This window comes from Perissodus microlepis, chromosome 8 (assembly GCF_051167445.1).
Source record: "Perissodus microlepis isolate ML-2025 ecotype Zambia chromosome 8, ASM5116744v1, whole genome shotgun sequence".
NCBI lineage: Eukaryota > Metazoa > Chordata > Actinopteri > Cichliformes > Cichlidae > Perissodus > Perissodus microlepis.
In genome coordinates, this window is record NC_140468.1 from 12,508,780 (window position 1) to 12,520,876 (window position 12,097).

A 12,097-nucleotide genomic window follows, 5' to 3' on the forward strand; every position below is an offset into this window, starting at 1 on the left:
TGACATATAAAAAATATTGTGTATTATATTTCGGTTAATATTCATTTAACTACTGAATAATTTGTTTAAAAAAACATAAAAAACATTTTTAACCGAGAAAAATGGTTAAAAAAATGACATTTTAAACCTGAAAGTTAGTTCATTATTTTACAATTATTCTTACATTTACTTAATGCAAAGTCAGTCTTCTTTTAGCTCTTATTTTGAAGGAGCACCATCAGGTAACTGTTAATGGACAGGTAGCTTAGCGAGAATTTATTCCAGTGCTATCACTGAAAACTAAAAAAAAGAAAGCCACAAAAATGCTGAGAATGAACCAAATTTCAACTACAACTCTCCACAACGGTACAGAGGACTTATAAATCTCTGTATAGTTGTGAAAAACTGCACAGTCAAGTAAATATTCTGTGAGCTCATCACTTTAAGTGTACACGTTTACGTTAAACATAGCTGATTTATGCACTGTTAACACAAAAATATTCATTACAGCTGCTTTATTCTTTATCAAACCATTATAGTCTTTTGAGAATCTGGACAAAAAGGCAGCATGGTTTATAGATGGAAATAAAGGCACCAGTAAATTAAACTGAACGTCAGCTTATAAATACTCTTTCCAGCAGGATGAAATTGAGAACGCTGGACACATGTGAGGACACTGTCCTGCAGCGATAACAGTCTTGCTGTTGCACTGCCTCTCCGCAGTCCCCAGCGATGAGTGATATGATGGAGTCTTTACCTGAGGCTATCTCTCCCCATGCACGACTAGTCGGAACTGAACTGCAAGGGCAATGAGGAGAGACGCCCCGTGGCTCCAAACAAAGGCAAAGGCTTCCAGCAGTAATCGGAAACTATCGTCTCTCCTCACGCTGCTTAAACCTGCAACCCCTGCTCAGTTATGATGACACTGCCATTTAATGTCCTGTTAACAAATATGCCCTGTATCAAAGGAAACTGGATTGATTTGAGGGGCAGCTCTGTCAACCGCTCCCCAAGGTCACTCTGCCAGCGTTTTGCAAAAAAAGGGAAAGAAAAATAGGGCAGGATGTAAGAGTTGAAGCATTAAAAATTGCTGAGGACTGGCCTGGAGTCTGTCCAAGACAAAGTTAGAAGTACTTCACAAATCAATGCCTGCTCTCTGCATCCCCCACGCTTCTTTTATGCTCTGAAATGACAGAATGTAGTGCAAGCATTCTTTTTTTGAAACATCTGGTGTCAATATTGGAGCTTAACTTCAAAGAAATTACTGATAGCATTCTGCTCCCTTCAGTCAGAGATCTAGCATCTATTTAAGGCTGTGTTCTGCAGCTTCGAGATATGAGGTTTAAGTGAAGGGTAAAGATGTCCAAAAGGGGCCAAAGATGGGATGGCTTCGAGTGGAAAATGTGTGTAGATAAGCAGACAAAAAAAGAACGCTGAAAAGAAAAATGGCATACCGACAGTTGCGACGGTGTCGTCCTTGCCCTGGGTGAAGACCACCACTCGCTGCCTCTTCGTGTTCTCCTTGGGGAGGTTTTGGGTTTTCTTTGCAATCTCTGCGATGTCGTCTGTCTGTGAAAAACACCAGACCACCGGGTGAGAATGTGTTGAGTCGAGTGAATGCAACATGAGGAGCAATTTCTGAAGAGTTAATCAAAGATCACGCGTGTGACTGAGAGAGGTCAGATTTTTCCAATCCAGGCAGACAGATCAAAGTGATAATGAAACCAGATGGGCTGTGAACCCATTTCGAAACAGATCAATAGGGACGCCCAATGAGGCTTCCACGCACTTACTGGAGAATTGCGAAAATATTAGAATGTCATATTCCCTAAGTGAGATGAAAATAAGCGTGTTAAGATATGCTGTTGTCAGATAAAGCTACTTCTGCAAGCTGAAGGGATAGGTGGTGCGTGTACTGTATCATTCTCTTCCTGAAACAGGCCATCTCTCCTCAGCATCTGCACTGAATGGATATTCTCGCCTGGAGACGACAGAACTCTCCAGAGTGCTTGCCTTTGATCATGAGAGGGATAAAAAAACCCACACCTGTCAGTGCTACTTTATTATTAACTCATCATGATGTACTATGAGCAGGTAGAACGTCTTTATCGCCGTCTCGCAGTGGGGTGGACTGCTTTTCTGTAATACAGCACACTGAGGAGCTAGCATTAGGGATACTAGATGCCTCTAGCATCTGTATCAAAGCGAACGCTTGAGCACCTTCAGGGGTGAGCAAATACTGTGATTATGGGAGTAATCAGAAAGATAGGCTCCAGCCCAGTACCACCAGGCTCACTGGCTCACTCAAACCAATGAGCTTTTTACACCTTTAAATGCTTCCCAAACGCCCTTTAATCAGGCCTGAGAGGTCCAGGGAGACCCAGGGCTGAGGAAAAATGGGTGTAACACTCTAAGTAAGTGCTAATGGTGAGGTTAATACAGAGGCCGTTAGCAGACGACGGCGAAAAAAAAGAGCAATTTGTCACTGTGACTGGATGTAACCACAAGCACTCCTCCAGACACTGAATGCAAAACCACACAAGGCTTCGGCACATTGTCACCCTTGGGTTTTATGTTCACTGACATAAAAAAAAAGGGGCTCCACTCAGCTTTTAGGAGCTAAAATGTTCTAAAGGCCAGAGGTGGTAGGGCACACAATAACACAAACACAAGTTTACAAAAAAAAGAAGAAAAGAAGTGCCACATGGCTCTGATGGCTGATTCAACAGGTGCTCTTCAGTAAAATGATATTTTAAGTTTACTTTTCAAGCAGTTCAGCAGGAAAAGAAACCTCGCACGACTCTTCATTAGGATCTGACAAAGACACAATCAGTCAGCCAACACCCATGACATGGTACGCAACCCATAGAAATAAAAGAAAATATCCAATCCATGTTGAAATAGTACAGGGACACAAAAAATCACAATAAGTGCTTTGCAAAATAAATAAATTAGTGCTTTACACTTTATTAGTGCTGGTTTGACCCCAGAAAAAGCCACCAAACCATCAAGAACTGCCTCAGGAAGGGCGTCCGACACATCTGCAGATCCAATATATGTAGAGCTACCTGTGTGAATGTGTGAATAATGGAGCAGCTGAAAGTAGCTTTAGTGTCAACAAATGTGTCAAATGGGAACCCAGCATATCTAATTTTATCACATCGAAAGCTATCGTTAAAGCTACGCTAAAGTGAACTAAATAAAACATCACCAAGTGCTAGTGTTTAAGTTTTCAAAGTATCTTCCAACTACTAGTCATAAAATAAACTACCAAAAAAAATTAAAAATGCAGAAAATCTACCTTGACTTGAAAGCTTACTGGCCTGCAGTGTTACAATCCACAATGTTTCTTGTTGAAGGAGGTTTTTTCAGTCTATCACCAGCTCCCATATCGATAACTATCACTTCTAGAGTGACCACTTTTATAGCAAAGCCACAAAGAGGGGGGTCAAGGGTGCGATCAGCTTCTTTAAACTCGCCCAGTAGCAGTGATGACGAACACGCCAGTCACTGCAGCTCAAGTTTGTGTCTTTTGGAAACAAACCACCAGATGACTAAAAGACAGGACAGGAAGCTGTGAGTCTCGCTACTGGTCCACTTTCGGACACGTGATTTAGAAATAATTTTCTAATTGAATGTTTACTTCCCTACACATTTTGAGATTTCATCCTTGCTCGCTTTAGTATAAAAAACTTTTGACGTGCTACAATTGGATCTGCTGGGTTACCTTTACACCAGGGGTCCCCAATCCCAGTCCACGAGGGCCGGTGTCCCTGCAGGTTTTAGATCTCACCTTGGGTCAACACACCTGAATCGCATAACTAGTTCATTACCAGGCCTCTGGAGAACTTCAAGACATGTTGAGAAGGTAATTTATCAATTTAAATCAGCTGTCATGGATCAAGGACACATCTAAAACCTGCAGGGACACCGGCCCTCGTCGACTGGGATTGGGGACCCCTGCTTTACACGTACAAGCACACTTTCTGCCTGGCAGAAACACTTACCTAACAAGCTCCCGGGGCAAAACGATACAGAAAAATAACGTTCAGCGCGAGCGCAGACAAATGACTTGACAAATGATATGGTCAATTTGGTTTACTACTGACAAATGGCAATATTTACAATTGTGAGGCAATTGATCAGACATAAATCAACAAACCGTGAAATATGAAAGCTCTACAAGGGTGTTAAATTGTGTTTCTGTGTTGAAGCCAGTGAGAAACTGATCGTTTCCACTGCATGCTGCTTGAGAAACACTGCGAGGGAGAGATTCAATTAGAGCTGTGATGCTGAGTTCTTTGAGCATTTAAAGGAAACAGATCACAATCAGGCGACTGTGTTCAGATCTGCTGATTGCTGTTTTGGAGAGGAAAGCTTTTTATCTTGTGTTTAAGCTGAAGAAGGGCTGCTGTCATTTTTGTTAGTCATCCATAATGTGATGATAACAGTGTTTCGGGATACACTCAAAGTACATCATGCGGCGCTTTAGGGTCATAGAATCCAATTATAGTTCCCTCAAAAGTGCCGACCTTCCCCAATTAACCCGGACTTTTCATATGTTTCGTTTCAGACAGCAAGTCTAACTTTTTGTCTTCTTTTGAGTCGGCAAATGTTAAAGAACAAATGTTTTTGGCTATAAGACTAAAATAAAAAACTACAAATGATAGAATATAATAATAAAATAATTGCAAGGTAAAAATGATTGTTTGAATATTGATGTTTTCAAGTAGACCTACTCTGCTTTGAACACAAGCCAACTTTATTTTACTTTTTAAAGCAATTCAAACCATTAGAATACGGTTAACAGGTGGTTTTCTATGGCATCAGAGGCTGCCACTGAACTATGAATCGAACAAATGCCTTCTGCTGCTAAAGGCAATCGGATAAGGCTGAAAGCTCTTCAAAATTTCTGGTAAGTGGATCTTGTAAGACTTGTAAGACTTTTTAAATCTAATTACTTGTGGAAGCTTATAAATGAGTCGTAAAATTAATTTATTTAATTAATATATGACATTTTAAATTATAGAGACCAGAAAAACCTAAAAAAGTAAATAAATAAATACAGTAAGTAGTTTAAAGCATAAGTATCATGGTATTAAATATATAAAACGAGACTTAAATTATATTTCCGTACTTTAATACAATATTTGTTCATAACCTATATGCATAGTTTGAATAATGAGTATAAATGTATAGAGTAATGTAAAATGCAAACAAAAAATAATAAGATTATTAATAGTTTTTTTTATTAGCATTTAGTTTAGTTTTTTTTTTTATAATAGAGTAGAGTAGAGTAGCCATTTATTGTCATTGTACATGTACAACGAAACTGTGAAAATTTTGGAGTTTTTCTAAAATTTTTGGGCTGTTTTTGACCTCTATATATTATGTAAAGATGACAAAACATATCCATACGAACTCATACAGGTGTACTGTGTATTTGCAAACAAACAAATTTCCTCCGCTAACACTGCCGTAACAATTTATCCCTCATCTCCGGGTTGAATCAAAGTTTTACAGGCTAAAACTGTGCATATTCCTATTTTTGAGGACTTGCCAGGGTATGACTGGTCTACGGGAGCCGGCCTGTACCAGTAAAGTTTAAAACTGTCACCAGTAAGTGACGAGAGGAGAAAAAAAAAAAAGCGGTGAAGAAAACATCTTTGAACCACAGCCATCTAGAAATGCGCCAGGTACAGTACACACCACTGATGTTATCTGAGAAATCACATTCATCCAATGCAATTTCGCAGAGTGTTCTGCCAAATCAGGTTGACACGGAAAATGTCAAAGAATTGTAACTACTAGGAGAGTCTTCACTTTGCCCTTTGTGGGGTTTTTTTTCCATGTGAGGCCCCTCCATTACTAACACCTCCCCAATTCCACCACCCCCCTACAGCACCACCACCTCCGCCTTCATCCCTTCTCCTCTCTTAAACCTGTCACTGCCATCAGGATTGCATTTCTATTCCAGTCACGTTGATCACACCGTTAGTGATTCTGGATGACAATTACTCACACAGAGCAGAGACATATTCAAAGCAGCGCTACCTCTGAAAGAGAGAAGGCACTTAAAATACCTGAGCCCATGTGAAGGGAAGAAAAAAAAAGCCTCACATATCGGCTATTTGTGTTTTGATTTTTGCATTTAAATAGCAATGGAAGGAATATGCAAAAACACGAGGAAAAAATAGACTAAGGGAACGTTCACTTTACACTTAAGAGGCAGCCCCACGTTAAAACACACTGTGCTTTCTGTAATCTTCATTTCCATAATCCAAAATCACAGGTGGCTGTAATTTGGTTATTAAAAGACGACGGTGCGCGCTCAGTGTAGTGTAATGCTATGGCAGTGAAGAGGAGACATACAGTATGCGATCCCTGAGTGCAATGAAGATAATGAGGAGGCTTTTTAACCAGGCAACCTGATGAGCCCCACGCCTGCAGAGAAAAGCTTGAAACCATGCCCAACTTCTCAGCTTCCCAAGAGGCTTTTCAAAATTCAATAAATAACATCTGTAGGCGATGTTGGGTGCAGACCTAGCAGAGTGCGTCATAACAGAGAGCTGGCTGAACAAAGAAACCATGACGACTGCCAGGTTTCCATAGCAACTGCTGCAAGGCCTGGAGAGTATAATAGCACATCAATCACTGTCCAAAAAGAACTTCATTATCAGCAAAAATAAACCTTTAGGATCTTTTTAGTGTGCAATTGCTGGTCAACTCACCTCAAAGCCCAGCTCTTTGGCAAACGTGGCCGCCTCCTGGAAAAGATAAGACACAGACAAATGAGCAGTTAATTACAGAGTCACAAACAGAGCACAGTGTCACACACCAGACGTGAAGTAAAGACATCTCGCTTCCCTCCGCTCCTCGCATGTCTGGCCATTTTCACTTGAGAATAAGTAACCTGAGTTAGTGTTGTTCTGCCAACTCCTGATTTAATAGGCGTGCAGCCCACCCATTTAAACTACAGCCTGACATCATCTCATCTTACCAGAGCAGCGTGAGATAACACCCCATCAGCCTCCAGCCTTGAAACCACCACTGAAACCATGAATATGTGCTAGTGTGTGGGAATCCCCAACACTGCAGGCATTCAGCGCCCACTTTATGTTGCTTTAGTCTCCTAACAGGTGCACTTAAACGTTTATGCAGGCTGTAGCGAGTTAATCGCGAAAACCGCTCACTGACGCTGATCTTTTAGGCGTTTCATAGTTTAATGTAGTCTCCCAGTGGTCGCAGGTACAAGCTGGTGTTAGTAAAAAAAATATCTAAAAATAATACACTTATAGCATTACAGGGCTCACAGAAACTATGTACATTTAAAGTTTACTTCTATAACAAAGTATATTTAACAGCTAAATACACTGTAAAAAAAAACATTTTAATGCATTCTCTGTAAAATTACAAATCTAAAAATATATTTCAATTTAATACACAAAACAATTAAAACCAATGGAAAAATATATACGGGAACAACTTCAAAGTAAAACCTTTTAAGTATCTAAATAATGTTTTATATTATATAAAAGAGATAAACCACCAACTGAATGCCAACCGAACCATATCTGAAATGGGCATCGGCTGGAAAATGAAAATATACATTAAAAAAACCCCAAAAAATTAACCAATAAATGATGCATTTAAATACACTCAGAAAAGCAGTACTAACTACTGCTATAATTGATTCGTCATATTGTGCAGTCGTTAATGTAAAAAAACAATGAAGCTGTCTTCCAAGAACATGAACATTATCCTCAGTGTGGTAAGCTGTGATGTACAACATGTGAGTAATAAATAGGCCGTGTTACGATCCTCTAACTGATGACAGAAGCCGTTGCCTGTCAGCTCCGAACGATGTCACAAATTGTGACAGACAACCTCCTGCACTAAATTCACTTCTGACCCCAGACAGGATAATAAGTTGATGATATGATTCTAAATAATCCAATTATCTGCAGGAGGAGGGTGTGTATGGGAGGGGGTGTGGTGTTTGTGTGACCTTGGGGAGAGGTTGACAACCTGGTCCTCAAACAGAAGGGGAGGAGATGACATGGAACAATAAGGTTACTGGTCCCTGGAGGAAAGCCTCATGGCTCCCTGGCTTGGATCAACATCACAGCACCAGCAATATGTCAATTCATCACCCCACCCTGCGCCCCTCACACACACAGGCTAGACAATTAGCTGCTGTAGTCGAGAAGCAGTTCTGTAATCAGCAGAAGGTAGTGTTCTCTTTTAACCTCTCTTTGCCTTTTCAATCTATCGAGGGCTTGGGTCTCACATTTATTTTCCTTTATTTACAACCACATATTGACTTTTCTCCTCAGGAACGCTCCATCACCAACTAGCACGAGGCATCGCGCAGGGACAAGAGCAGCCTGGAAAAATGTCTTGTCAAAACAGCAATATTTCATATCAAAGCATTTAAGAGACACACGAGTGAAGGCTGGAATAACTATAGTGCTGCCGAGCAGTGCATGGCTCTGCCTCTCTCTCTCTCTCTAGTTAGCAGCTATAATATTTGTGAGAAAAGCCTATCGAGAGAGTGTGGGTGTAAGAAGAACAGATAATTGAAGCAATGTCTATGAGCCACATGTGTACAGTGTAATCCCTTTTAGGAATTTATTAATTTCTAGTTGTTATGAATGCCAGCATCAAAAATATGTTGCGCTGTAAAGCTCGGCTAAAACTAATATACTGCTATGATAAATATTGCATGGCGGTAAATATGCAATTACCGGGACTACCCATACAGCCAATAAAACTGGAGCGATGGGCAATTAAAGCCACTGTTCCTTAAGGAGCTTATAGCGTTAATATTCAAAAATCTTATGTTTCAGGCTGCGCGTGTTGACATGTGCTGTTTTGGGATGTTGTGGTAGACGGTTTTTAAAATGACGGCCCATGTGCTTCTACAGCTGTTGCAGCAATGACAAGTGCTTGGAGTGACATCTGGGCGAAATCCTCTCGTGCTCAAAAGAAAGGAGGGGGAAAAGAAAAAGCATCTCGTTTGTTCGGAGATTGCTGTGATTGCACGCTCGCCTTTCATGATCTCCTTCGAGTCCGATTCCAAAAAAGAGAGACAGAGAGAGAGGACTCTTGCAGATCTCAGGGCTTGTATGTTCTCCTCCTTCTCCTCTTCGGGCAAACAAGGTAAAAGATAACAAAGCAGCAGAGTGCATGAGCCCTCTGCAGCCATAGTTAGTATAAAGCTATCAGAATGTGTGAGATGTTGCTGCTGTCAGAGGCTTAAACAGTCAAAGGGATATTTTTAGAGAGCTTAAGCTAATAATCCAGAGCCCCGTCGGGGGGTGGGGGTGGGGGGTGGCGGGAGTCTACAATTTCTTTGCCAAGCAAAATGAAAAAGGAAATACACACTTCATGCAAAGGGCAGTTTTCAAAGTTTAACACTTTGTTTTCTATGAAGTGACAGGAGCCTAGCGGGCCTTAAACAGTCAGAGCAGAAGCTGTATGTTGCATATTTTCTGTGAAGTTATTTATATCGTATAGACATTTTCCCCCCTCCCTCCTTTTAATGAAGTTAAACTGCTGATTTTGCATTCAATCTGAGAAACCTGCAGTCAACTGCAATTTCTTTTGTCGCCTGGGGGAAGTGAACAAGCTATGAACATATGACTACAAACAATCTTGTTAGCAAAAAAGTAAGTTATTTACATAGCCCATAGACAGAGGACAATTTCCAGTATTTGGAATCATATATCGGCCACAAGAATGTAATCCTCTGCTTTTAGCTCAGTTTTGGCCTCTACCAGCTTATTGTAGAAATGTCTGGCTCTTGGGATGCTACATTAATTTAACGAAATAGTTGCAAACATTGTTGTCTGTTGCTGTAAATAGGCTCTGGTGTTATTTTTTTCAGTTGTGGAGCAACGTGTAAAACGTGTAGGTTTGGGTAGATGGTTGGGGAACAAAGATAAAAAGTGAAAAAAAAAGTTCTGAAGGAAACTGCAAAGTTGAATAATAATTTTCCATTTGTTCACCATTATGAATGAAACCTAAGACTTTATTCTTTCTTTATTCCGTTAGAGTTTCCTGATCAATTTTACCTTTTTGGGGAAAAAAAGAGGCCTACACAAGCTTTCAGAATCACCACAGTCATCTTTTTTTTCTCTGAATAGAACAAAAAAAACTTTTATAAGTGTATTTATTTTTTTGAAGATTTCTATTTATTTAAAGTTCCTTTTAGTAATGTACACGTCAATAAAAAACCTGGGGGCAAAACAAATTCCACTATGTAATTTCCCTCCTCCAGTTTATGGATCAAATATGGAATTAATCACGTTTTCTGTATTTGTGTCTTTTTGATATGTGTGCGAATGTAACTGATACATATTTCTCTTTTTCTACTCAGTCCATATCTTAATATAAATGTTGTATACAGTATGGTTTATGATGATCCTGATGAAAGCCAAGTTTGTTCACTCACCAAACACTTTATTATGCACACCTTAACAATACCGCATCAATTTTTCAGATGAACTGGTGCTAAAAAGATGCTCTGAGATTTTGGTCAGTATTGACATGGTAGCAACACACAGTTGCTGCAGATCCACGATGCCAATCTCTTATTTCACCACAACCAAGAGGTGCTCTATTAGGTTGATATCCAGTGAATGTGGAGGCCACTTGAGTACAAAGAACGTATCATCTTCAAGAAATCAGTTTGAGATGATCTGAGCTTTGTGACATGGAAGCAGCCATCAGTAGGTGGATACACTGTGTTCATACAGATGGACATGGTCAGCAACATACTCTTTAAACTGTGCCTACTTTGTACTAATGGGTTCTAACTGAGCCAAGAAAACATCCCCTACATCTTTACACCACCATCTACCTAAACTGTTGATACAAGCTAGAATGGATCCATCCTTTAATGTTGTTTATACCAATTTCTGACCCTACCAACTCAAACTGGGGCTTGTCAGACCAAGCAATGTTACTATTTGCAAATAATTCCCTGTTCCCAGCAAATACGAGATAAACCCATCATGGTCTTCTGCTGCTTTAGCCCATCAGCTTCAAGGATTGACATGAGATGCTCAGAGATGCTCTTCTGCATGCCCTGGCTGTAACAAGTATTAGCTTGAGTTGCTGTTGCCTTCTTATCAGCTCACTGCGCGTCTGGATATTTTTCTTTGATCATCATAAAGACATTTTCACCCAAAGAACTTTTGCTCCCTGGATATTTTCTCTTTTTCAGATGATTCTCTTTAAGAATGGATGTGTGGAAAAAATGATTTGCATTAACCAGCAGTTGTAACTAATAAAGTGGCAGTTAAGCGTGTATACTACAGGTGTTGCTAGACCTCATAATGAATTTGATTCCAAAAGATTGGACAATTTGGAACCGGTTCTCAATTCCTATCCTATCCAAAGCATTTAATGCATTGCCAGTTAAAGTACCACTACATATAAGGACACCCAAGAGAAAAGAAATTAATAAAACTGTCTGAGTCGTTAGCTTCCAGGATAAAATATTCCCAGTAGGAAAAAAAACCCCAAACAAAACAAAGCAAGTAGTGAGGTTTTTTTCTCCTCTGTGTAACAAGTTGTCGAGCATATGTCACAGCAGGAGTGCGTCAGGGAAAAAAAAAATCCAATTTCAGTGTTTTAAAGAATCTAAATCAAAGAGCAAACCTCAGTGCTAAGGTTAATAAAAGTTGATAAGCTGAAAAGCGAACTCCCCCAGGCTATTCAGAAAATAAGCATTTATTTGACCGTTAGCCCAAGCGATGCAGAGGCAGAAATTGAATTGTATTTGACGTTGTGGTTTTTTATTCCTGGGTGCAGCCCTGACAAGTTTTTCACACCAAAACCTCTGTTTTCTTCTTCCTCTATATAGCGGCTCATTTCAAATACCTTAAGGTTTTAAGGAACCATAAAGAAGACAACAGTTTTCTATATGTAGAATACATTTCACACTACAGGAGAAGAAATGATCACGCCTGTAATGATATTTGGAAATGACTGATCTTTAGAAACCATTTAAAATAAAGTGAGCATGACTGGGTTATAACACGTCAAATAATTCAGCCACTTATCACTACTTACAGATATAAGTATATGTATATAACAATGGCATATGGCG

At 39.8% G+C, this 12,097-nt stretch overlaps 1 protein-coding gene across 2 annotated transcripts in view; it reads right to left on the reverse strand.

The window, feature by feature from the left end:
- Positions 1 to 12,097, reverse strand: part of LOC146381502 (adenosine kinase-like) — a 126,387-nt gene that overhangs the window by 12,317 nt on the left and 101,973 nt on the right. For both annotated transcript variants that reach the window (XM_084937572.1, XM_084937573.1), the window contains exons 8-9: positions 6,711 to 6,746; positions 1,434 to 1,548 (exon numbers count right to left, since the gene is read on the reverse strand). In XM_084937572.1, coding sequence (XP_084793698.1) covers positions 1,434 to 1,548; positions 6,711 to 6,746 — 151 coding nt within the window. The remainder of the gene's footprint in view (positions 1 to 1,433; positions 1,549 to 6,710; positions 6,747 to 12,097) is intronic.